The following is a 26,333-nucleotide window of genomic DNA, read 5'->3' as shown; positions in this document are numbered from 1 at the left end:
GTAACATATGGCAATGTATAGAAATCGGCCTGTGTCAGCTCTCAGCCTCACCCACATGTATCTAGCATGATAATCTCTCCATACAATATGTAGTAGTGGCTGTAACTCCTCCCTAAATAGCACTGCTACTCCTCATGAACCTCTACTCTCATGCTTAGATCTCGTGACTGTCGTGGGCTGTCTCCCATCTGTATCCCACCACATGTGGCATAAGGTGTCCAGGGGCCTGATGAGTCTCTGCGAAGAAACCAATGTCCCTGTCTCTGAAACTGTCCTCAAAGTCACCAATGTCCAACCTCATAGATCCATTACAATTCCAAGTAGCCATCTTCAGTGTGGTCCCATAGGTCTCGCACCGTCATGTAGAGCGCCACTCTACAATCACCACCCGACCATCTCTGTAAAAGGCCATCTTTCCCTTCTCCCTTAAGGCTGTAATCTCTGGCATTACCTCTCTCATATGCGCAAGCTGTGAGAGAGCGAGATCATCACCGAGGAAAATACCTGTCTTCTTGAGAGTAGGCCTCTTTCTCAAGAATTCCTTCTTCTCTTCCAAGGAGGGGATGCGTAGTATGAGAGCTCTCCCTTTTGAAGATTCTCCCGGACAATCACTCTTCTTGCCCACTCTCCATGCCTTTGTGTGTGAAGGCTTGTCCACCCCCATCATGAATGTGAGGCCGTTTATGTCCTTGAGTCCGGTTACCCTCACATGTAGAGCCCGCATCCTTTTCCTTTGTTTCTCTTTGAGGGTCATGTTAATAAGAGTGGGTGTACAAGGAGCTTCCTTACCTTTCCCTTTCTTGGCAACCTCAATCCATTTTTCGGCCTCCTTTACTTTCTTTTGTGTTGCGGAGATGACCGCGGCCCATGACTTCTTCTCCTCACCTTCCTTGATAACCCGTATTTCTTCTCTCATGGTATTCAATTCTTCCATCATGGATGGTTGAATTTCGTCTTCTTCGAGTTGCCCACTTTTTGATTGTAGATTTTGGATTATGGAATCTTGGATGACCACTTTCTCTTCAAGCGAAGCGATCCTCCTACGCATAAGAGCACGTTCCTTCGATGTTTCTCCAACACCTCCACTTCTTTTACCGACTCTCCCTGCCTTTGTGTGCGTTGGTTTATCTATTCCCATCAACTCCATGAGCTCCCTTACTTCCTCCTCGATCCTTTAGACCGGTAACTCTCACATGTACAGCACGTGAGCTCAGTCGCTCGGTCGATCAGTGTGCCTTTGGTGTGAGGCGACGAGCTCTGCTGTGGTAGTAACTCCTCCGGGTGTCCAGTGGCAGCTCTAAAGAAGTATGTGATTTGTCTCTGAGACTGGCTAGCCTCTCCTCTCATCAGGTTCTCTCCGTGTCTGCGCAGCTCGAGCAAAAACAAACCCAGGCATCTCTGATCCTTGTACCGCATGACTTTGGAGAATGGTCCAAAGCCCTCTCTGAACAAGCAATGGAAGCGGCCTCGTATCTCGTAGTAGACGGCGCAGTGGCATGTGTAGTGCAACTCTGTCTCAGGCTCGATGTCACACAGGGGGCATGTCCTGGCCTCTGCTGGTACTCCGCTGTATCTCCCAGTCTTGATCCGCAGCTGGTGTGAAGATGTGCATATCTGGCCAATAGCACATCGTATCCCATGAGACAAGTGGGTGTGCATGTATTTGGGCCTCGTCACAAAACCATCCACCGTAAGCTGGAGGAGATGCTCTCTGTAGAAAGCCATCTTCGTGCCCAGCTCTTGTGCTGGCTGTATTCATGTCCTCCTGGTGTCTAGCTGAGTCAAGTCCTGGCGGATGAGCCTAGTGATCTTGGACCGTGTAAGAGTCAGAGAGGGTGCATCCAATGAGTACTGGAAGGGAGGCAATCTGTCGATGCTGAACCCATGCGCCTGAAACCATGATGTCTGTGGGTACTCCCATCTACGCATCAATCTAGCTCTGGGCATTGTGTCAAATGCTTTGCGGAAATCCACAAAGCTACAATAGATCCGTCTCCCACGCGATCTGCCCTCCTCAATGATGGCTCTGAGTGTCAAGATATGGTCAAGAGTAGAAAAACCCCTCCTGAACCTTGCCTGCCCGGCTGTGCGTATCCCCTTCCTCTGTGCCCATCTACTTAGCTGCTGCGCAAGAATAGATGCGTACAACTGTGCCAATGTGTGTCCAATCATGATAGTGCGATAATCCCCAGGCTCCATAGGGTCTCCCGACTTGAAGATAGGTACAATAGTAGATAGGCTCCAATTATCAGGCAAGCCCTCACACATGGCATGGTTAAACATAACTGCTGGAAGCTCTGCTAGTAGATCTCTGGGATGCGTGAAATGCTCAGCCACTAAACCATCATGATCGTATGCTCTCCCAGTCCTCATCCTGTCAATGGCCTTCCTCACCATCTCAACGGTGAAAAAAGCATGTGTGTGTGGGCATGGATCGGGGGGGTCGGGAAGGGGGGCTGCTTAGGAACTGTGTAAAGAGATGATGCGTACTGGCCCCAGGCCTCTGTAGAAGTGATGGCAAGGGGGGGGGGGGGGGTTGCTCCTGAAAGAGCCGCCATGCCTCACATGAGTCCTGACTCAAGAAAAGTTGGTATAGATCCTGCTCTAGGTGAGCCAAAAATGCCCTCTTCTTCCGCCGCACTAGGCGTCGGAAGTCAATCTGTGACTGTCTGAGAGGACGCGCGAACCTGCAGCCAGTCGCAAGCAACCATCCACGCGCACCTGCAGCCGCACTCCCCTGCCTGCATCCTGCTGCTGCCGCGTACCCCCATCCCTGCAGCATGCAGTCACGGCGTCCCCTGCCTGCAGCCCGTCACCTCCTCGCGCTATGCTGCCTGCAACCCCACGCGTTCCTCCTCGTGCTCTGCTGCCTGCAAAACCCTAATTTCTTGGAAACCCTAATTTCTTGAAACCCTAATTCCCTGAAAAACCCTAATTCTCCAAAACCCTAACAGTCCGCCAACCCCACCTGTTTCAAACCTTCACAGTGTGCATCGTTCTGCTACTTGCAAGGCAAGGAGAGAAAGAGAGAGAACGTGAAAGAGTTCAAGCTTCACTATTGGGTCTTGCTTTTCTCGTTTGCCAGTCTCGCCCATTCTTCATGGCTGCTTTGCTGGTCTTGAGTGCCACACACGGTGCTCCATCACCACTTGCCTGTCGCGTGGATTGTACTGGTGACCTGTTGACACGCATTGACTCCAAAATTCAACACTTGGCACAGCATGGCTTGGTTGGCCGGATGATTGGACAGTGTCCACCTCGCTCTTCTATACGTGATTGGTGTCAGACTGCACTGGGCACTACTCAGGGACGGGTCTCGGAGTGCTTTCAAGGTGGACAATGAGGATTTCACTGTGCTAAAGTGGGTCTTCCATCAAACAACCATACCTGAAATTATCAATGCACAATAATCTGGAGAGGAGCTTGTTGTGGAAGGTTTTGGGAGTTACAGGGTGGACTGGCACATGGGAGGAGATCTATGACACTGAAGTGCATGTAAAATGTGTCCAAAGGTGCCTTTGCCAAAAGCCCTTGTTTCTATTGCATGGGACCAGCAAAAGAGTGCAACTTTGCAAACTAGAACAGGGCACCTAGTAGGCACACAAAAGATCCTAATTTCCAAGCCATTTTAAACATCCCGCTTGCTAATGTGCACATATGCACTTTGCATGCTCTGTGCAGAATTGTGCAGAAGATTCGTGCCGGTCGCATCCGTAGCAAGTCCTCAAGCTCCCGCACCTGTAGGGCTACTTGCTCTTTGAATCGGATGAGATTTCTGGCATGAAACCTCTCCGAATTCACCTGTACCTGTGGGGGATTAGCCGCTAGCTAATCCAGTACCTGTGCAAGAGGCTCTTGCCTCAACAATCGCGCATGAACCCACACAACTGTACATTGGTCAAATGAAGAGCCCACTAGAGGGGCATAACATACTGCCATAGGGGAGAGAGAGGGCAGTGCGTAGCGTGCAGGGCATCACTCTTGGCACCGCACTGTGCCCATAGTAGGGAAAGCAAGCACTCCATAGCTCTTAACCTGTGACAAATTCTGAAAATGAGGCTCTCCCTCCTTCAAATTCAGCGCCACTTCTTGTTGCATGAGGAAAGTGCACCAGAAGGTGCCACATTTACAAGCATTTTCCCGTTTCGGGGTTGCCGCCTAAAAATCTCCCAACCGGTTGCCCAGTTGACTTCACGGCAGAGTAAGAAAATGTTCCCCTTGTCATTCTGGAGGTAATGACGCAAACACATTTTTAGGTCCCGAAATAGCAGTTCCCTAAATTTTAGGAGATGCTGCCATTGTATTTTTCTAGGTCATCTGACCCTCTTTGTACACTGCGGCCACATCCAGAACTGAATTGTAGCCTTTGTAGCAAAGGATTCCACTTTGGCTAGTCAATGACCCCACTTTGGCTAACCATAGTCCTTGTCCAACCTTAGTGCTCTCTTGCCTCAGGCCTGGACTCCCTCTGGATAGTTCCACACTAGCTATGCAATGCAGGGCAGTTAGATTTCCCGAGGGGTGTTTCCAAAAAGTGAAAGTAAATAAATAATAAGAAAGAAATCAACAAAAAGGATAGATAGTATATACCCCCCTCTTGAAATCTCAAACGTCCTCGTTTGCATCTATGTCGTACATGCTTCTAGTCAACACTGATGTATTCAACACCTGTCGACACATGTACGACACATACATGCTCATTGTCAACCCTGGTGTATTCAACACCTTGTCGACTCATGTATTGCCTGCGTGTGAACCCTGTCCCAATGACATAGTGGTAACTTCGCACTCTGCCATTGCTCTGAGTCACTAACTTTCCAATGACAAAATGGTAGTGACACATTTTGCCACTGTCTTATAGTACACGTTGGATCCCGTAACACTTTCGAGCATACCCAAACCGACAGTTTAAGAATGCAGTTACACATGTACTCTTTAATAGAAGCAATTACTGTATCCTTGACAAACTGTTAAGAAATACTCACTTCTATAGCACTAACCAAACTTATGGACATTCCATAAGAGCAATTGCCAAACTGACAATCTGTACGGCTCTAACATTCATGTAGCAGGTATTTCATTTGAGCTCACTTTAAATACCATGTACATCATTTGTTTCAGAAGCCATTGTCACACTGACAATCCATGTAGCTTTGAAACTCAAGGGGTGAAGGTAGGTTGCAAATCGAAGGCTTCAAGGTAAAGTGATAACACAGTTGGTGACTCTGCAAGTTCACCTTCTTCCATCCACTTAGCATCCATTGGTGGATAGTTTCTGAACTTTACCAAGTAACGCCTAGCAACCTTGCCTTTCACTTTCCTTTCTTTGTGTGCCAAAATCTGTTTCGGGACCAAGATCTCGTGAAGTTCCTCGACTTCCGGCTGATCTTCAGCTGGCATATCTTCTGGCACATCACCCACATAGGGTCTGAGAAGACTCACATGAAACGCATTGTGAATCTTCCAACTGTCAGGCAATTTCAGCCTATATGCAACATCACTAATTATGTCGCACACTTGAAAAGGCCCATAGTAATGCATGCTGAGCTTTGGAAACAGTCTTTCCTTGCCCTTCATCTTCGTTAACCTTGCCTTTTCAAAGCGTAAAAGCACCCAATCACCAAGTGAATATACCACTTCACGACGGTGACGATCAACTGCTTTCTTTTGGTTTGCCTGAGTCTTTTCTAAGGCCACTTTGACCTTCTTATACATTTCATCCATGTCCTGAACATACTTATCTGCTTCAAATATCTTGTCCTTTGTATGCAGTATGGGAGGAACTTTCTTGCCACCTTCAACTATCTCAAAAGGTGCCTTGCCAGTTGATGAATGCACAGTATTATTGTATGCATACTCCACCAATGGAAAATACTGCTCCCACTTTCCTTTATGCTCTGACACATAGCACTTCAGCAGATCTAGGATAGTAGAATTTGCCTCTTCTGACTGTCCATCTATTTGAGGATGAAATGACGAAGAGAATTTGAGCGTTGTGCCCATATTCTCAAACAAGCCTCTCTAGAACAAACTTGTCATGCGTGGATCACGGCGCTAACAATCGACTGTGGCATGCCATGATACTTGAAAATATTGCTCATAAAGAAGCGTGCCATCTGATCTGGTTTTATCTTCTTCCTGACAGGAATAAAATGAGCCTGTTTGCTAAATCTGCAAATAATGGTCCAAATACCATCGTTTCCTGTCTGCGTTCTCGGAAGATCAAAGATAAAATCCATAGCAATACTTTCCCATGGTTTATCTGGAATAGGTAGTGGTTGCAATAACCCTGGTGCCTTTTGCCTGTCAAACTTGACCTTTTGGCATATTAGGCATTCTCGCACAAAGGCATCCACATCTCTTCTCAATGTAGGCCAGTAGAAGAATGTCTCAACCGCTTTAACTGTAGCATCGATACCATGATGCCCTGCATACGGTGGGACATGACTCTCTTCCATAACTTTGCGTCGCAATGGCTTTGTGACACACAATCTGCCATGCATCATCATGAACCCATCTTTGAGAAGATAGTGTTCATGACGTTGTCCATCCATTAGCTGCTCGAAGACCCTTGCAAAATCTTCATCATTTGCATACTGTTCTCTCATATCATCAAGTTCATGATGATAAGGAATTGACACAGCTGAAATTTGTGGCTTCCTTGACAAGGCATCAGCCACAACGTTCTTCTTGCCTTGCACATGCACAATCTGAAAATGAAACATGGACAAGATATTTGCCCATTGCATATGCTTCTCAGATAACTTTGTCTGTGTCAAGAAGTATCGCAAGGTCTGATGGTCTGTTGGACAACGAAATCGGCACCTAGCAGGTAGTGTTTGCAACTTAAGAGCGCATGAATCACAACCAGTAACTCTTTCTCATAGAGCTACAGGGTCATCTCTGGCCCTTGCAAAATTCTGCTCTCATAGGCTACTACCCTGCCATCTTGCATTAGCACTGCACCAATGCTACTACCGCAGGCATCACACTGGACCACAAATGACTTCCTAAGATCTGGCAACACAATGACTGGATCCGAAGTCATCTTTTCCTTTAAGAGATTAAAAGCTGAAATCTCTTTCTGTGTCCATCTAAAAGTGACGTCCTTCTTTTGAAGAGCATGTAAAGGTGAAGCAATCTCAACGAAATTTCGGATAAACCTTCTGTAATAGGAGCATAGTCCCAAGAAGCTTCAGACATCATGCACCGTCTTCAAATCTGGCCATGACTTGATCGCTTCAACTTTTGCAGGATCCATTCTGACACCATCCTTTGAGACAACGTGTCCCAGAAAGTGAATCTCTTCCAGAAAAAACTCACTTTTCTTTGCATTGATGAGCAACCTATGACTGCGTAGCTCTTTGAACACAATGGCCAAGTGATGCCTATGCTCCTCTTCATTCTTTGAGTAGACTATCATGTCATCAAAGAATGTACCAACAAACCAACAAACTGCTGGTGTGGACGGAAAATTCTGTCCATCATCCTATTGAACGTAGCAGGAGCATTTGTGAGACCAAAGGGCATCACTAAAAATTCGTAAAGGCCAAACGTTGTTCTAAAAGCAGTCTTGTGCACATCCTTTGATCTAATGCGGATCTGATGGTACCCACTCTTTAGATCTATCCTGCTAAACATAGCTGCTCTTTCTAATTTGTCCATAATATCATCAATTCTAGGTATAGGGAACCTATTCTTGATGGTATTCTTGTTCAGTGCACGGTAGTCGATGCACATATGCCATGAGCCATCCTTTTTTTGCACCAACAACATTGGAGAACAAAATGGAGATGAACTGGGCTGAATCAACCCCTTTTCTAACAGCTCCTGTACTTGGCCCATTATCTCTTTCTGCTGAGCCGCACTAACCCTGTACGGAGGCTTATTTGGTGGGCTACTGCCTGGCACCAAATTTATCGCATGGTCTGTTGGAATTAGGGTTGCAGAGAAACACACACAGCTTGGAGAAGACGAAGGAAGCTCAAGGCACACAATAGAGAGTATGTTACTTAGTGTGCAATGGAAAGATAGATAGCCCTAGAGTGATGGACGTATATACAATGCACAGGGGAAAAAACCTCCTAAAGAGGGAAAAAATGCCCCGGCTGTCCTAGTGTGTTCACACACATCACTACCACATGTATATGGTAACAAATCCCCCCTGGAGTGATGCGGTGAACGAGAGCTGGCACAGGAGTAAAGGGAAGTGCCATGCCCTGAGGACAGGATCAGTCCACAAAGGGGAGTAAGCCCAAAGCTTTGCGGAAAGCTTCAAGCTTCTCACGAGACAATGCCTTTGTGAAAAGATCTGCAACGTTGTCCTGTGTTGGCACATAAGCCAAGCTGATCTCTCCTGCTGAGAGCCTCTCCTTGACATAGTGGTAATGCACCTCAATGTGCTTTGTGCGAGCATGAAAAACTGGGTTCCTCGCAACTGCCGTCAGTGTAGATAGTGTTGGCAGTGTCCTGTCCAACACCCAAATCAACCATAAGGCGTCTAAGCCATACACACTCAACCGTAGCTGTGAAGACTGCTCTGTACTCAGCCTCACAACTCGAAGTGGCCACAGTAGGTTGCTTCTTGCTCAACCATGATATACATGAACTGCCAAGCATGAAACAAAAACCACTTGTGGACACTCGCGTGTCAAAACAACCAGCCCAATCTGAGTCCGAAAAAGCATGTATGTCTGGCGGCAATGATCCCCCCTTGGGATAAAACAAGCCAAGATGTAAAGTGCCACTAAGGTAGCGGAAAATCCTCTTGACAGCCTACCAATGCTTAGACCCTGGGCTATGCATAAATCTGCTGACGTGTGAGACTGCAAACTGAATATCCGGCCTCGTGTTGCATACATAAATGAGGCAGCCAACAGCAGTTTGGTAAAGAGTGACATCAGTAGGATCACCAGCATCATGTAGACTCAACTTCGAACCTGTTTCCATGGGAGTGGCAATAGGTTTGCAATCCTCAAGTTCAAACTTACATAGCAATGTCTCTATGTAACTTTTCTGACACAAGGCAATACCACCATCACACTGCTTAAACTGTATACCCAAATAATGATGCAACAGTCCCAAATCTTTCATCTTGAAAGTAGCATTCAAATCAGCCTTAAATTCAGCAATATGTCTCTCATTTGGTCCAGTGATCAACAAATCATCAAGATAAAGAACCACAATGAGAAGTACATCACCCTCACGCTTTACATACAATGTGCTGTTACGAAAGCCTTGTTTGACCAAATGAGTGTCAGCTTTCTCATACCAAGCACGAGGAGATTGCTTCAATTCATACAAAGCCTTGTTACATTTGCACACTTTGTCCTCTTGTCCTTTTATGACAAAACCGCGAGGCTGCGTTACATAAACTTACTCAAATATGTCACCATTCAAGAAAGCAGTAACAATGTTTGATTGATGTACATCCCAACCAAAATGAGCTGCCAATGCACATAGAAAACGCACAGTAGTCATACGACAAGTGGGAGCAAAAGTCTCTTCATAGTCTATGCCTTTTTGCTGTGCATAACCTTTTGCAACAAGTCGAGCCTTATGGCGATCGATCTCACCATCCGGCTTGCGTTTCAACTTGTAAACCCACTTCGTACCAATGGCCTTTTTGCCAGGAGGCAAATCACATAAAGTCCATGTGTCATTTTCTATAAGTGCATCATATTCTGATTGCATGGCAGCCATCCGATTTTCTGAATTTTGTGCTTCATCAAAAGACAGGGGCTCCTCAACATCATGTAAACTAGACACAGCCAAAGCATAACAATCTGATGCATAAGATGCATGGCGAGAGCCTGAACGAGTACGACTAGACAAAGGTGCATCGAATTTACTGTCACGCAAAGTGTGCACCAGCCATTTTGGCATACCTCTAGCCTGCTCATTTTCAGCCCTTTCCTCATCAAGTACATCATGTACATCTGCATCAGTAATAGGCTGATCTAGAACATTTTCAGAAACCCCCATAGGTTGTACATTTGCCTCATTGGAACTTACATTTGTATTTCCACCACTGAAAAGAGGCAACAAAGTGTCATAAATGTCTTGTGAGCTTACATTACTGTCTCTAGTACATGACAGCAAGGGCTGCACAGAATCTTCCACAAACACTACATCCCGAGAAACCAGAATACGTTTTGTTTGCGGATGATACAACCTGTAACCTTTGCTTTCAGCACTATAACCAACAAAAATACATTTCACAGCCTTATCATCCAATTTTCCGCGCTACACTTGTGGCACCAAAGCATATGCCAAACAGCCAAAAACACGCATGTGCTCAATAGAAGGTTTTCTATCATGCCATGCTTCATATGGAGTAATAGACTACAAAGCTTTCGTAGGACACCTGTTAAGTACATAAGTGGCACACATAATGGCCTCAAGCCAAAAAGAATGCGGCAAAGCTTGACTTTTGACCATACATCGTGCCATTTTCGTCACTTACCTATTTTTCCTCTCAGCAACACCATTTTGCTGAGGTGTATAAGGCACTGTACATTGGTGTTTTATCCGACGACTAGCCAGAAATGCATTAAATTCATGAGACATATACTCCCCCCCTCGATCGGAATGGAGGGTGCCCATAGTACATTTCGAGACATTTTCAGCCATAGCCAGAAATTGTTTGAAGCACATAAAAACTTTGGACTTCGCTTTAAGCGGAAATACCCATGCATGCCTGGAGTAATCATCAATGAAAGTCACGAAGTACAGGTAATTGCCCAAGGACGGAGTTTGCATGGGCCCACAAACATCACTATGCACAAGCTGCAACCTGCATGTGGCCCGAATTGAACCATCCTTTGGAAATTTAGAACGCTGCATCTTACCCAAAATACAGCCTTCACAAACATGTTTGACAGGTGCTTCAAGAGGTGGCAAAGAAGCAACCATATCAAATTTCTGCAAACGCAGCAAACTGACAAAATTCGGATGACCAAAACGTGCATGCCAAAGTTTTGCATCTGAAATAGCCCCTGAATCTGCAACAGCATTTGCAAAATTTTGTCCACATTTGTCATACAAAGTGAGCTTATACAGCCCACGGCACAAAAGCCCAGATGCAACAATTTCATCACCAAAACTGAGATCATGAACTGTACATCTGTCATCTACAAATTTGACTACAAGTCCAAGTCTAGCAAGTGCGGATACAGACAAGAGATTCTTCTTGATCCCAGGTACATAAAGTGCATCAACAAGTGTGAAGGAACTGCCATTAGCAGCAGTGAGCACAATCTTTCCAACTCCTTGAACGGGATAAGAGGCGTTATTGGCACAAGTGACTGAATTCCCATGAGGAATAGACTCGAGAGAGGTAAACAATTCACGATGTGAGGTAATGTGCTTTGTAGCACCACTATCGAAATCCCACACATGTGAATCTGCAGCAACTGACAAGCATGCATCATGGACAGCAGGATTGTAAGTGCATTCTGCGCTAAAAGCCCATTCTGCATCAACATCAACATTACAGTCTCCTTTCACAGAAGACTCAACAATGGCTGCATTTGTAGTGGAACCAGCATTTGCAGTGGAACCACCCTCTTTCTTCTTAGCCTCTTTGGCCTTCAACTTAGGACACGACTTGATCAAGTGATCATTGGCTTTACAATAATGGCAACGCATCTTCTTTTTGCCCTTATCACCAGAATTGCCAGACGAAGTACTGCCAGCAGAAGCATTAGGAACAGAATTTTTGCCACTCGCAGCAGAACCATAAGAAGTGGCTGCATTACTGTTACCACCCTTTCTTTGAGAAGCAATAAAAGGATGTTCAATTGCACGCTGCCTAGTCCTGTTTTTTCTGGAAAGTGACTCTTGCAACAGCAATGTGCATAATGCATCAAACTTGACAACTTCAAGATTTCCTTGGGTCATAAGTCTCCAAGTACTAGCAAAAGTCTGGTAGGAATCTGGTAAGGCATCAAGAACAGTCTGCACAAGGGAACTGTCTGAAATGACTTCACTAGCAGAAATAAGTTGCCCATTGATATCCTTGAACCTAGCAAGGAAAGTGTCCATATCATCTTCCTCATGCATAATCTTCGACTCCAGCTCTTTACGCAGCAAAGCAATTTAAGCCTCATTGCGGCTTGCATAAAGACCTGCTAAAATATCCCAAGCCTGTTTTGCAAATTTTGCTGAACGGATGTGAGGAACAATGGTGCGCTTCACAGACAACGCAATCAATGCATGAGCCTACGCATCCTTAACATCCCAACGAGCTTGTTCTGCCGTAGGCAAAACAACTCTAACAACAACAATCCTTGCAGCAAGACTTGCAACATCCTCAACATCGCCTACATCCTTAGAACCAGGACGTACATCAATGCCCTGCACAATGTTCCAGACACCCTTTGACACAAGAACATGTTGCATCATATAAGCCCACATAGAGTAGTTGTCCCCATCCAACGTGTCCTCAGCAGCAAACATCTTGAACACATCTGTGTTGTTGTTGTCAGCCATGGTAAATGCTGCACCCGATGTGAAAATTGCCCGAAAATAGGAGAAACGGAGCGGGAACAACCTGTGCTATATAGCACAAACCGTAGAAGACTATAAGGCACCTGTTATGCAGAAAACGGCACTGATAGAAATTCTACACAAAATGACGAAATAGCCTGTGCAGTATTGCTTGTAGTGGAAAGGGGGGCCGAAATGAGCCCGAATCAAAATTTTGAGCAGACCCAGCTCTTCGAGTTCACCCAAAATTTTTGTCGACCTGCGAACGCTCGCCAAAGCTCATTGAAATCGGAGAAAGTGAGCAGGCGTGTGGTGGAGCAGCTGCTGGCGACTAAGCCCGGGAGGACGTGACCTGCTCTGATACCAATTGTTGGAATTAGGGTTGCAGAGAAACACACACAGCTTGGAGAAGACGAAGGAAGCTCAAGGCACACAATAGAGAGTATGTTACTTAGTGTGCAATGGAAAGATAGATAGCCCTAGAGTGATGGGCGTATATACAATGCACGGGGGAAAAAACCTCCTAAAGAGGGAAAAAATGCCCCGGCGGTCCTAGTGTGTTCACACACATCACTACCACATGTATATGGTAACATGGTCCTCGGGTCTCTCTGGCGGTAATTGAGACGGTAATGAATCGGAAAAACAGTCACTATACTGTTGTAAAAACATTGACCTTTCTTTATCTAGCACAGATAAATTTGATTCATCACAATCTGACACTTCACGTGCAAAAACCAAGTACGCAGAAAGATGCTTTTTCATTACAGAAGTAATAGCAGAAGCTGATACAGTGGGAATAGACTCCCCTTTAAGCTTTACATCCAGGATGTGAGTCTTTCCCCTGCTCTGTACAGTGATCTGTTTGTTGTAGGCATCCATGATTCCTTGTACACGAAACAACCAAGGAATACCTAACAACACATCACATCCGTCCAGTGGCATGATGTAAAATTCTTCAGCATCTACATAGGACTGGATATGTAGACGCAACTTTCCAATGATGGGTGTCACAGCCTCTGTATGGCGACGACATGCCAAACCTGCCTCTGCTGTATACCCCATCTCTTCAGGTCTGATTCCCAACTTCGAAGCCAATTTTGGGGAAATGAAGTTGGCTTTGGCACCTGGATCAAAGAAGATAAGCACTGTTTGATCCCTGACCTTTCCCCATGCTCTGCAAAGCTCACTTGCATCTGAATTTGGCTTGTCGCCCACCATATCTGGCACTAGACCAGCCATGGGCTTCTTTCCTTTCTTGTCCTCCTTGTCTTCAGAATCAGCTGGCCTTTTCTTTGTAGGACAATTGTAAGCAATGTAGCCAGGCTGCTCACATATAAAGCATTTGTTCTTTGTCCTCAGGACCTTCTTTTGCTCTTTAGACTTGCGAGGAAAACGTCTTTTCCATTTTTTCGCTGGTCCCTTTTCTGATTCAGCCGAAGCTTTGCCTTTCTCTGCGTTGGCTGGCTCCTGAGTCCCTTCAGGAGCCTCATTGGAAACGTGCTTCTTGGCTGAATTTTTCTTGCTTGATCCTGCCTTGACGCTAGTGTTAAATTCACAATCTTCTCCCTTGAGCAAACCATTGCCAGTGTTTGCTACCTCGATGAGCTGCGTCAAAGTAGTGACTTTTGTCTTCGTACAATACTTTCTCAATCCTTTAGGTAGGCCACAACAGTATTTTTCAATCTGTTCTGTCAATGGCACAAACCTATAGGAAGTTACTGGAACTAGAGCTTTCCAAAACTACCGATTGTAATCATCCAGATTTCTGCAAGTGGCAGCATTAAGCTGGTGCCATTCTGTCATGACATCTGCTTCAAAGTCATCAGATAACCATGTTGCTGTAAAAATCTGCTTGAAGTAAATCCATGTGGACGGAGCTTGCCCTTGAAGCAATAAAGTTGTCCACCATTGTCCCGCATTCCCTGTCAAGAAAGTGGCTGCCTTGCGGACCTTTGAAGCCTCTGTAAAGTTTCCCCCTGCATAGGCCTTGTCAAACTGCTGGAGGAATGAGAGAGCCTTCTTCCTGTCATCAAACCCTGTAAAGGTTGTGAAAGACACACCTTTGCCACCTTCTTTGTACGGAGTTGGCCTCTCTAGCAGCGTGAAATTGTCATATGGAAGTGACTGAAAGATGGGAACACTGTTAGGGTTCATTTGTGTTCCCTGACCGCAATTAAGTTGACCTGGAAATGCCATATTTGGCAGTTGATTTGTAATTCCAGCCATACCAAAATTTGCCTGTGGCATCCCTAATTGGCCCTGAGCGCTCTGAAACCCTGGTAGCATGCCCGTGACACCATACATGGGGTTAGGCATCATCGTTTGAGCACTCCTGAACACTGTTCCTGGCGTGTAAAACTGATTTCCAGGTGCATGACCAGCCATGCTCTGGAATACCGATCCACCTCCAAAATAGCCAGGGTGTACTGAAGTTGGTGGGAAGACCTGTTGCATAGCCTGTAGGTTGCTTCTCTGCCCATTAGAACCAGCTATAGGTTGCTGAAAAGTGGCGGGTTGAACTGGTACAGCTTGAAAGACAGGCATCTCAGCCACCTGTTCTTGCACCTTAGGCACAGGTTGTGGAGACTGCATATTCTCCATTAAGTGTACAGGTGTTTCCATTGACTGTGCAGTATGAATCACCTGTGCTCGAGCCTTAACAGGCTTTTGAATATGATCCAGTGACCCAACTTGTTGAGACGGAACAGGAGGTTGCAGAAAGGCTAAAAACCTCGGGTTTTGCATTACTTGTGTGAACATAGCCACAGCAGTAGCCAACTGGGTCGTGAATATATCATCATCCGTCTGTGGTGGTCTTGAGGACTCACCCACTTCATGTGTCTGTTGACCTTGTGAAGAGGAAACCTCTTCAGTCACATCATGTGGTCTGTCAGCCATAATTCCAATTCCTTGTGTCTGGTCTATGATCCCTTGTGTCTTCAAGCCTAAACTGACCAAGGCTCACTTCTATGGGAAAAAGTGATTTAATCCTGTCGATGGAACCATGTAACCGGCCTGTTCAATCCAAAAAGGGCGGTAGACTTTAAACTTAAACCTTATTTGCTTTCACCCATTTAACTTGTCGTCCACTTTACCTGTACTTTCAAGACACAATAAAGGGGAGAGGGATACAGGCTGCTAGATTGCACCTGTATGAGTAGACCGACACCAAATTGGTCCCTAACTTAGGCGCCCCTTTTGGTATTTCTTTATTCTTCAAAAGAGGGAATAAACACTGTGGATCCCTACAAGCTGCCCCGCACAAACTTGGCTGAATTTCAACTGTTCCGGCCCGATTTCGGCAGCATATCTGCACTAGGACCCTTCACAGTCAGTATTCCCACGCATTGACTGACTTTCCCGACGCATACGGGCACTTTGCAAAACCTGGCAAGAATCTGCAGCACGCTGAATTCTCTGTTTTCAGCCCCGAAAATGCGCTAGATCACCTGTAGAGCAGTCCCCTCGCGTCCCCGAACCTCCGGGGGGTATTAGGGACCGTTTAGGGCCAAAACCCTAAACCTGCAAAAATACACAGCAGGCTGTAATTTACTGTTTCGGGCTCCGTTTCGCGTGCTGGTCGCATCCGTAGCAAGTCCTCGAGCTCCCGCACCTGTAGGGCTACTTGCCCTTTGAATCGGACGAGATTTCTGGCGTGAAACCTCTCCGAATTCACCTGTACCTGCGGGGGATTAGCCGCTAGCTAATCCAGTACCTGTGCAAGAGGCTCTTGCCTCGACAATCGTGCATGAACCCACACAACTGTACATTGGTGAAATGAAGAGCCCACTAGAAGGGCATAACATACTGCCATAGAGGGGAGAGAGGACAGTGCGTAGTGTGCAGGGCATCACTCTTGGCACCGCACTGTGCATAAGAGGGAAAGCAAGCACTCCATAGCTCTTAACCTGTGACAAATTCTGAAAATGAGGCTCTCCCTCCTTCAAATTCAGCGCCACTTCTTGTTGCATGAGGAAAGTGCACCAGAAGGTGCCACTTGGCACATTTACAAGCATTTTCCCGTTTCCGGGTTGCCGCCTAAAAATCTCCCAACTGGTTGCCCAGTTGACTTCACGGCAGAGTAAGAAAATGTTCCCCTTGTCATTCTGGAGGTAATGACGCAAACACATTTTCAGGTCCCAAAATAGTAGTTCCCTAAATTTTAGGAGATGCTGCCATTGTATCTTTCTAGGTCATCTGACCCTCTTTGTACACTGCGGCCACATCCAGAACTGAATTGTAGCCTCTGTAGCAAAGGATTCCACTTTGGCTAGTCAATGATGCCACTTTGGCTAACCATAGTCCTTGTCCAATCTTAGTGCTCTCTTGCCTCAGGCCTGGACTCCCTCTGGACAGTTCCACACTAGCTATGCAATGCAGGGTAGTTAGATTTCCCGAGGGGTGTTTCCAAAAAGTGAAAGTAAATAAATAATAAGAAAGAAATCAACAAAAAGGATAGATAGTAGTCACACGTTGGTGACATCCTCCCGTTGAAGTCCCCCATGAGGAGAACTTCTCCGAGTGCTGTATAGTGAGATATGTCCTCCGACAATCGGGAGTATGGATCCTGTATGGCATATCGTGATCCATGTGGAGAAAAATAACATATGGCAATGTATAAGCATCTCTCGTGGGTGAGCTCCAATCGTACCCACATGTAGCACGCCTCCTCATCTCTGCCCATCACCTGTATCCGTCTATGTAGTCCCTGTCTAAACAGTATGGCCACCCCTCCTGAACCTCGAGCTGTACCCTGCCTGGTCATGGGTCTGCAGGTCGACTCCCACTGAAACCCTGTGACTGTGGGTAGTCCTCTCTCTGGGATGTCATGAGTCCCAGTGAGACATATAAAGTCATGCTCTCTGACGATCTCCTCCAAGCGCTCTGGATGTGCCCATAAAGCTGCATTGCAGTTCCATATTGCTCCTCTGAGTGGTGTCTCCTGTGCCCTAGCTTGTGTCTCATGGGTCGCGAATCCCTATGAAACTGGGCGACCATCGATGAAGATCCTGCCATCCCTGAAGAAGGCCTTCTTGCCTTCTTTCCTTGCCTGGAGGACCCTGGGCATACATGATTTTCTGTGTTCGATTTGCATCTTAGTGAGATCCTCATCCATGAATATGTGTCCCCCTTGTAGGCCGCGTAAAAGCACCCTTTTACGGAAGAAAGTGGTACGCTTCTCATCTCCTCGTAACTGTAATATCAAGGGGCGTGCACGAGTAGTATCCCGCCCAGCTCGCCATGCCTTTGTAAAAGGCCTGGTGTCTTTGTAGCCTAATTGGCTACAAAGCTCTTGTGCATCCGCCTCTGCTGAGGTACCCTCCTTGAGGCTAGTAATCCTGATGTTGTATTTCCTCATTTGGCGTAGTCGCTCCTCCTCAAGTGTGGTCTGGACCCTCAGGTGTTCTTCTAGGTATGCCTCCTCCTGTACTTCTTTCTTGATGTTCTTCTTGACCACCTCCACCCATCAGGATTGTTTTGCTTCCATTTCTGTTTGAATTTCCTCTTTTATATCTGCTTTCCACTTGTTCTTGATCTCCACCTCAATGTCCTCTAAGCTTGTAATTTCCCCTTCCTCTTTGGAGATGCGTAAGTGGTTGATACTTTCTTGCACCCTGTGTATTTCCATGTTGAATGTGTCCCGAAGACCTTCGAATGCCTTGTTCCATTCATTCTTCTCTTCGGTGAGTTCCTTGATGTGGTCTTCCATTTGTTTGATTTTCTCGGTCATCCTCCTCACTTCTGTATTCAATGCCTTGTCGGTGTCCTTCATTTGTGTAATAGCCCGGGCGATCATCTCCTCCACCTCTCTTTTGTCCATTGGAGCCATTGCTGTCCACTAGGGTACTGTACTGGATGTACCTCCTCAGTCACTTCATCTCAGCTCTGGCCTTGGTACAGCAGGATGTGGGGTACGGCCCAATGGGGGGACGTGGACGAGGTAGGCGGGGGTGATGGGGGGGTGTGCAGCAGACGAGGGGAGTGGGGGTGTATACGAGGAGACTGGGGGGTGTGCAGTAGCCGAGGAGGCTGGGGGTGTAGACTGGGGCACTCTGCCACACTCTGTAACAGGCGGCAGGCGAGCATGATGGGCTGGGGTGGCGAGGGCGAGGGGCAGGAGAGAGAGAGAGAGAGAGAGAGAGAGAGAGAGAGAGAGAGAGAGAGAGAGAGAGAGAGAGAGAGAGAGAGACGTGATGAAGTTTTTTCAGTCATCACTAGCATTACACTATGGAATGTTTGGAAAGCTCGTTGTCTTCACATTCTCAGTGCAGCTCCACAGCTCCTTTAGGATACCCTCACTGCCATTTGGCTGGACATCATTCACACCCTGATTTGGCAGTGGGATTCTTCCTCAGGTACATCTCGAGCAGCCGAGGCTCGTCGATTTGCCTTCCTTCGGCGTTGGGCCCGATCCCCACTCTTCTTCACACTTACAGGTGGCCAGATTACATGCCATTATGCCCCCCCTCGGTGGTTTCTCCTCCACTCATCACACTGACCACCATGAGATTGTTCTAGTCGAGTTGTCACTATAGTGGCTCTCATCCTTACATTCAGCTTGTACACCCCACGTGATAGGCTATTTTGGCATCCGCTGGGGATTATATTGTACTCAGTAATATACAGCCCTGACTTTTCCCAAAAAGAGAGAGAGAGAGAGAGAGAGAGAGAGAGAGAGAGAGAGAGAGAGAGAGAGAGAGAATTGTGTCATTAGGATAGAGTGCTCAAAAGTACAATCAATTTTCATTGTACAGGTCAGCGCAAACCGACTTTGTAAGATTGGACCAAGACATCCTTACTCCTCTTGCAGGCAAAAAGCAGCTTTACACATATGAGACTGGAGACTTTTGGGAGCAGATTAAAACACCTGGGTTCAAACTCTTCCCCTGAATGCTTTTTTATGCTTACTGCTGTGTACATATCATAATGAACAGCTCCCTTTTCTGCGTGTATCAGGATGTCTCTAAGGTGTTCATCATTGTACCTTGCGCAGTATCGTTTAACTGCACCCGAGCTTTTGGCCAAGGGAGATGGAGTCAAAAGTGCAACTTTTGTCGGAGATGTTTATGTTCATCCATCTGCAAAAATTCATCCGACTGCCAAGGTTTCGGTTCCTGTCCTCTGCAAGGCCAGAAGAAAACGTGTTAAATGAAAAAGCATTGAAATGCATGCCCAGTGAGCCATAATGTGGAAAGTAGTTTTCTAGCATAAGCTACTCTAGTGCACAAGCAGGATAGCAACTTGGCTGAATGGAAGCTTTGATATAGCTGCACGTTGTTCTATGAGAGTGTGTTGTCAGGTTGTCTAGATTACAAAATTTAACCCTTGCAGTAATCAGCATTACTGTAGGCACATATTATCCAAGAAAGGAACTAAAGTTGGATAACCACCAATAACTGGTAGAGGCTTACAAACCTAGGCTAAAGCAGTTTTTAGCTGAAAAGACAGATTTTTGGGAGCAGCGAGCTCATTGCTGCTGCTGCCCTCGCCTAGGATGACATGAAACGTTTCATGGTTTCATGGTTTTCAAACACTTCACGCACTTTTTTTTTTGTAATTGAAACACATACTTTTTTGTAAATCTTTGGGATTAATTTACAAATGGGAAACCTCAAGGTGAAGAAAACCCATAGAAAGGATCATATACAAAAGCGCGAACATAGAAATGTTCATCTGTGAAAGAGGACTAAAAGCATTTATAGGAAAGCTGATGCATCTGCGAGGTGATATCAACAACTTACCAGGCAAAACGTAAAGATTGCCTAAGGGAAAGCTTGAATAAGTGAAAGGAATCTGCATCAAATTGAAGGAACATGTAGCCGTTACGTTGCCTCCACAGGGTCCAATGCTGACCCATGTAAAGAAGACTGCAAATCAGTGTAAGGAAGGTGGGAGAATGCCAAAAGCCCAAAACCTTGTGTGGAAGACCATAGAGGAGAAACGGAGGCGCATACAATGTGCTATGCGACGGAGAAAACCTCTAGTAATGCAGCAATCCCATAGCAGGTGACTAACAGTCTCTTGGCAGTCGACCAACGGACACAACGAGAAGAGAGAGTTGTTTGAATTTCAACCACTTGGTCGAGGCTTCTCTCCTTAGAAGAAGAGTGGACCACCATGTGTGCATTTCCCTTCAAAAACGATGTTGTCCTCCTGGTCTTGGAGTGCTCAGAGTAGTGCCCTCCAGAGAAGGCTATATCAAACTGCTGAATGAAAGCCAAAGCCTTCGAAGCATCTCGGAATCCGGAAAAGGATTCAAATTCCATTGACTGTCCCTCCTCGCTCTAGTGGGAAGAGGAAGAGCTTGAAGAACTGTTGGAAGAAGAGGAAGAAGAACTGGGTAGTCCAAAACTCACACACTTCTTCTGTTTTCGTGCAATTGCAAAAGAAGGTTGACGGCCCAAGTAACCCGGGTAGTCAGTCTCCTTGTTGCTCTTCTTCAATTGCTTCTTTGATGGCTTCTTTGTGTCTAGAAGCTAATTGATTTGGGTCTCGACAACATTATTGAGTTCTCCTTCAATGAACATCCTCGGAGTAGGAGACGTCTTGATTGCCCGTTTGATGGGTGTCTCAATGGCTTTCTGCCAATGAGTATGCACTTCATCCATCGGGTGCCGGGTCAAAAATTTGGCATACTGAGGATCCTTGGAAAACTGAAGCATCTGCTTTGCGCACTCATCAACCTGCTGTTGACATTGCATCTCCATGAGTTGATACTGCGAGGGCCGGGGTGGCCCGTACTCGTTTTCCGCTAATCCGCTTGAATTTCCCGTATTGCCTCTTGCTTTAGAGGTGGCAGATGGAGTCGTCTGATTCTTTTCTGAATCCATAGGTGCCGTGCGAAGAAGGATTGGATTCTCGATAGAAGAGAAATCGGCCGTGCTCTGATATCACTGTAACAAACTTGGGCACCCCAAGTCTAGAATCTGTCGCGACACGAGAGAGATTCACTTAAAATACTTCACAATTTAATTGAGTCGACACGACCCGACGGAGTTCCGTGCCCAGAAAGATTGGTCCCAAAGACTAGCGCCCCTTTCGGTATTTCTTTTTGTATTAATCTTTGAGCAAAGTACAACTCCCGCGGGTCCTCAAACTCTACGTCCATATGCTTTGAGAAGTGAGGCCCTCGGGCTTCTTTTATTCTTACAAAGGGATGCTAAAAGCAGAGCCCCCAAAAGTAGTGAAACTTAAAAGCAAACTTCCCCAAAAGCTACTGGATTTGCTAGTAAAAGCAGCCAGCGCAAAAAGTGGAATTCCGTACAATTTGCCACGTCAACACCGTAGTCTATCCACGTCAACAGCCACGTCACCATTTTGTGACATGCTGATCTCTTGGCGCACTGTGGGGTGGTGTTAAACACCATAACCTTGGTTTTACCAAGGTTGACAGACAGACCATTGTCGTGAGCAAACCTATGCAAAAGCATCCAAGTGACGTTGCATCCCCTCCGGAGAGTCCGAGATCAACACAATATCGAGTAGAGAACATCATTTTGAGAGGTACGTTCGTTGCCATTCTCTCATCATAGGAGCTCGCCTCTACATTGGTCACCCGCTCTCCTATCATTGTTGTGGACAAATTGATTTTGTTGGTACTTTAGTATGAGGATTTTATATTGGCTACTTTCTAGGATAGATGTCGAGTCCCGATATCAATAGCAACACACGAACAAAAACTTCAAAATCACTGAACTTTAATAGAGAGAGAGAGAGAGAGAGAGAGAGAGAGAGAGAGAGAGAGAGAGAGAGAGAGAGAGAGTCGACACGGCCCGACGTAGTTCCATGCCCAGAGGTATTGGCCCCAAAGTTGGCCCCAAAGTCTGGTGTCCCTTCAGTATTTCTTTATCATTAATCATTGCCTAGTACAACTCTCGAGGGGCCTCTACTCTTGGACTCTGTGTCCAGATGCGCTACAGAGTGAGGCCCCCAAGGGCTCTTTTATTCTTACAAGGGTTGCCCCAAAAGCAGAGCCCCAAAAGGAATCACATGAAAAGCTACAAGCTCCAAAAGCATTTGGTCAAAAAACTGGCACCAAAAGTTGGCAGCGTAGATCGCGAAAATCCATACAGGAGCCACGTCAGCAGTCAACGCGATTTGTGGGATGTCTGTACAGCTCTGCCACATCAGCATCATATAGGAGAATACTGTCAGACCATCAGTATCCCTAAAATCCAAAGGAAAATCTGTGACTTTATGCCATTTGGGTAACTTGTGACAAAGGAATGGAGTGACTCTCCTCTTGTGCAGTCCCGTCTGCACCAGATTCAAGCCTGCTGATCTGCCGGATCTCTCGGAATAGGCAAAGCTAGACCAAAAATCTCAAGGTAAAGTTCTAGTATCCGAGGATTATCTGTCACTAGGAAGTGTACTTTTCTTGTTGCTTTCTTTAAATATGTACTACATATTTTGATTTATTTTCTTTTTACTTGTTTTCCTTGAAACCCTTGAAAAGGTGCAAGTGGACATTGCATGGCCAGTGTGAAACGGCTGCGGATGAACATGTTTCTCGCATTGGGAGTCTAGGTCGGTCAATTTGGGATTGGTTGGGCCAATTAGCATTGAATTCCGATTAGTATGGAAGCCTGTGTGCGCCATAAGGAAATCTGGGCCACTCGGCAAGTCACTTAGACTTTATAAGTTGGTGGGAACTAGGGAATTAAACCAAAGGGGCAAATTGGACACTTGGCAGTAGCAAAGCCACCTATAGGACACCTCACAGAGAGGGGGCGCCCAAATGAGAGAGCTGATTTGAACTTCATTGTGACCTACAGTGTGTGTGTGTGTGTGTGTGTGTGTGTGTGTGTGTGTGTGTGTGTGTGTGTGAGTAGTGGGTGCAGGGTCAGAGCTTGAATGGAAGCTTGCCTTCTCCTTTGTCTCATGTAGCGCGATGGTTTGCTCTCATGCATCTCTCCCCCCCCTTTGCACATATGGTAATGCCCCACTAGTTGGGCTACTCAGATGATCATGTACAGCTCTGAGGGTTCTATGTGCGTTTGCCAAGGCAAGAGCCTTCTGAACATGAACCGGATTAGCTAATTGCTAATCCACCACAGGTACGCACAGTTCCATTGCAAAAGATTGCGAATTGCAGAGTTTTCTTGTGTGAAAACTCGTCCAATTTATAGGGGAACTGTCCCACTGCGTGCGGGAGCCCTTGGGACACACATAGACGTGTTCGCTCTGCTAAAAACGATCCAAAACAGAGAATTACAGCTTGCTGTGTTTTTCTGCAGGTTTAGAGTTTCGCACCTAAAGTGCAAGGGAAGACCAAGGGAGCCTCGAGAAGGCCTTGGCATGCAACCACAAGAACCACATAATTTCTTTTGCTTGTCGCAAGTCCTCTTGGACTTGTCGATTCCTAATCGTGTTTTTGAAGAGTGACAAGAAACCTAAGAAAGAAGGGCTTGTCTAGCCTCTCCTTGTGCCTCTTTTCACTTGTTGAGAGCGGACCGTGCACTTAGCGGACGGCCTATCGACGTGAGGTGGGAAAAAGCAACCTAGGTGTGAGCGTAAGGCCGCCAAGGGGTGCGCCTGCGGAAAAGAGCAGAACTCAGGTGAAGAGAAGATCCTTCTCTAACACAGTTTGCAAGCGAAACAAGGACCTCAAGAACCCCAAGAACCAAGACCCCCAAGAACCCAAGTTCCTTGTGAACTTAAGAACCCAAGACCACAAGAACCCACAAGAACCCACAAGAACCCATGACTTCAGTGGATGGTCATCACTCGAAGCGGAATGGATACTTCGCTTGGAGGTGATGAGCATGAGAGAGGCGAAGAAGAATTTTCCCCACCAGAAGGTTTTTCCGACGCTCCCCCTTCCCCATCTACGCAAAGGATTGCACTAACTCCTATGCAGGAGTTGAAGCAGTTGTTTATGGAAAGGAAGTTAGAAGGCGAAGAAAGAAAAGCAAAAAGAGAAGCAGAAAGAAAGGCCTATGAAGAAAGGAGGGCAGCCATAGATCGTGAATATGAAGAAAGAGTGGCGGCCATAGAGCGTGAGCATGAGCAAGCACGCTTGGAAGCCACAGCAAGAGAAGCAAAGTTGGATCGCGAGAACAAAGATAGAGAATTAGAATTTGATCGCGAGAACAAAGCAAGACAAGCAATGAACGACCGACACATGGAAGAGATGTTGCGACTCTTTTCTCATGTGCAGGCACAGATGCAAGAGGATCAGGAGAAGGAGACTCTTTCAGTCTTTTCTTCTCCAAAGCATCACACCTGATTTGCATGATTATGATAAGCATGATGATTTGAATGACAATGATAAGCATGATGATTTGCATGATCAAGATGTGATTTCTCGCAAGTATGATGATTTGCATGAAGATGACGTGATTGTTTACAAGGATGATGATTTAGTTGATGCTTTTTCTAGCGAAGCTAACCTCGTTGCAGATTCGATCAATCACGAAGAATCGATCTTGGCTTTCGAGTCGAGGTCCACAGCACCCCCCAAGCAGATTTGATCAAACACGACGAACCGATCTTGGCTCTCGAGCCTAGGTCCAAAGAACCCTTACAGAAAGTACTATGTGTTCGAATGATTGGTCAGCACGCATTGTTCGAGTGTTTCATTCGTGATCGTTTCCTGTATTTTAGTCAGTGTCCTTATGTGATCCCTTTTCCTAGGCATGACATATTGTACGTTGAGCGCGTTTCACTCATGAATGAGCACGGATGTATGCGGATTATTCATGAAAAGTTGAAAAATATGCATTCAAGGAAGTCACATTCCATGTCTCTCCCTTGGCATGACACATTCGTAGAAAGAGCACAAGAAATTATGAGCACCAAGCATGGGCATTTCCGTTGTGAATTGCCACAGTTGATTGATTTAGATCAGAAAGACAAGATTCAATCTCATTCTTTGCATGTGTGTGGCGAACGGTTTGGGACTCCGTCTATTTGTTCATCTACATTGCATACACAGTTTTTGAGGAAGATTAGATTTTTTTCAATCACTTTACATGGAATGGGTATGTTCATGTTGTTGTGTTGGAAGTGGTTCATAATTTTCAGCCTCGGAGATTCTTGAAGAAGGTAGACGCACGTCCATAGACAAAGTTGAAGCATTGAAGGAGCTACAGAACCCTTTGTGTCACTTTCAGCGCGGCCCAAAGAAGCAAGCGTTGCAGACCTTTATGAAGTTCAAGTATCGCACAACTCACACATCAGAGTGGGCCGGCGAAGAGTCCTTTCGAGGATTCCGGATTTTGTTGGCAATCTCCCTCGACGCCATACAGTTCGGTACCAGTACCTCACTTTGAAAAGGAGGGGATGTCACGTGACACATCCGACCCTATGTGTCCGTGGACAAGCTACAGCATGATCAGGGTTCAGTTCAGTCAAGTCGGTCTAAAATAGGAAGTGATCTTGTACTTTTGTGAGTCTGTTCGCAGACGGTGCATATCCAAACACTTACATTAGATGCATATCCTTTGGTTGCACACAGCATGATCATCAGATTTCCATCAAAACCCATCAATAGCATTTTTACAATGCATGGACCTATTTTCCCTATTTTTGACATTTTTCACTTATTATTTTTAAGTGACTTTAGTTGGAAAGTAGGTAGGGCAATTTTGTTAAGTTGTATATAAGAAAACCTAGCACTAGCACTTTCTGGCAGAAGAGGCAGCCGGAGCACCTTGCTCAACAGGCAACTTTTCAGCAGGACCAGAACAACATGGCCTAGCGTTTTTGCAACAGCATCAAGCTAGCGTTTTTTGCAAGATAGATCAACCTTGGTGTTTTTGCATTGCAGAGCAGCTTCGGCATTAGCAGACACAGCAGAACCACTTCACGACTGCAGATCAGCCCTAGCGTTAGTAGAT

General features: G+C 46.0%; 1 protein-coding gene across 1 annotated transcript in view; it reads left to right on the top strand.

Moving 5' to 3' along the window:
- LOC147448568 (uncharacterized) overlaps positions 1-26,333 on the top strand; it is a 108,731-nt gene that overhangs the window by 54,420 nt on the left and 27,978 nt on the right. Inside the window, exons 11-12 of the mRNA XM_086521141.1 lie at positions 19,248-19,364; positions 19,450-19,597. Coding sequence (XP_086377267.1) covers positions 19,248-19,364; positions 19,450-19,597 — 265 coding nt within the window. The remainder of the gene's footprint in view (positions 1-19,247; positions 19,365-19,449; positions 19,598-26,333) is intronic.

Source organism: Adiantum capillus-veneris, chromosome 10 (genome assembly GCF_014529385.1).
Source record: "Adiantum capillus-veneris isolate H3 chromosome 10, ASM1452938v2, whole genome shotgun sequence".
NCBI classification, from domain to species: domain Eukaryota; kingdom Viridiplantae; phylum Streptophyta; class Polypodiopsida; order Polypodiales; family Pteridaceae; genus Adiantum; species Adiantum capillus-veneris.
The sequence above is the reverse complement of the archived record's forward strand: the minus strand, read 5'-3'. Positions and strand labels throughout refer to the sequence as shown.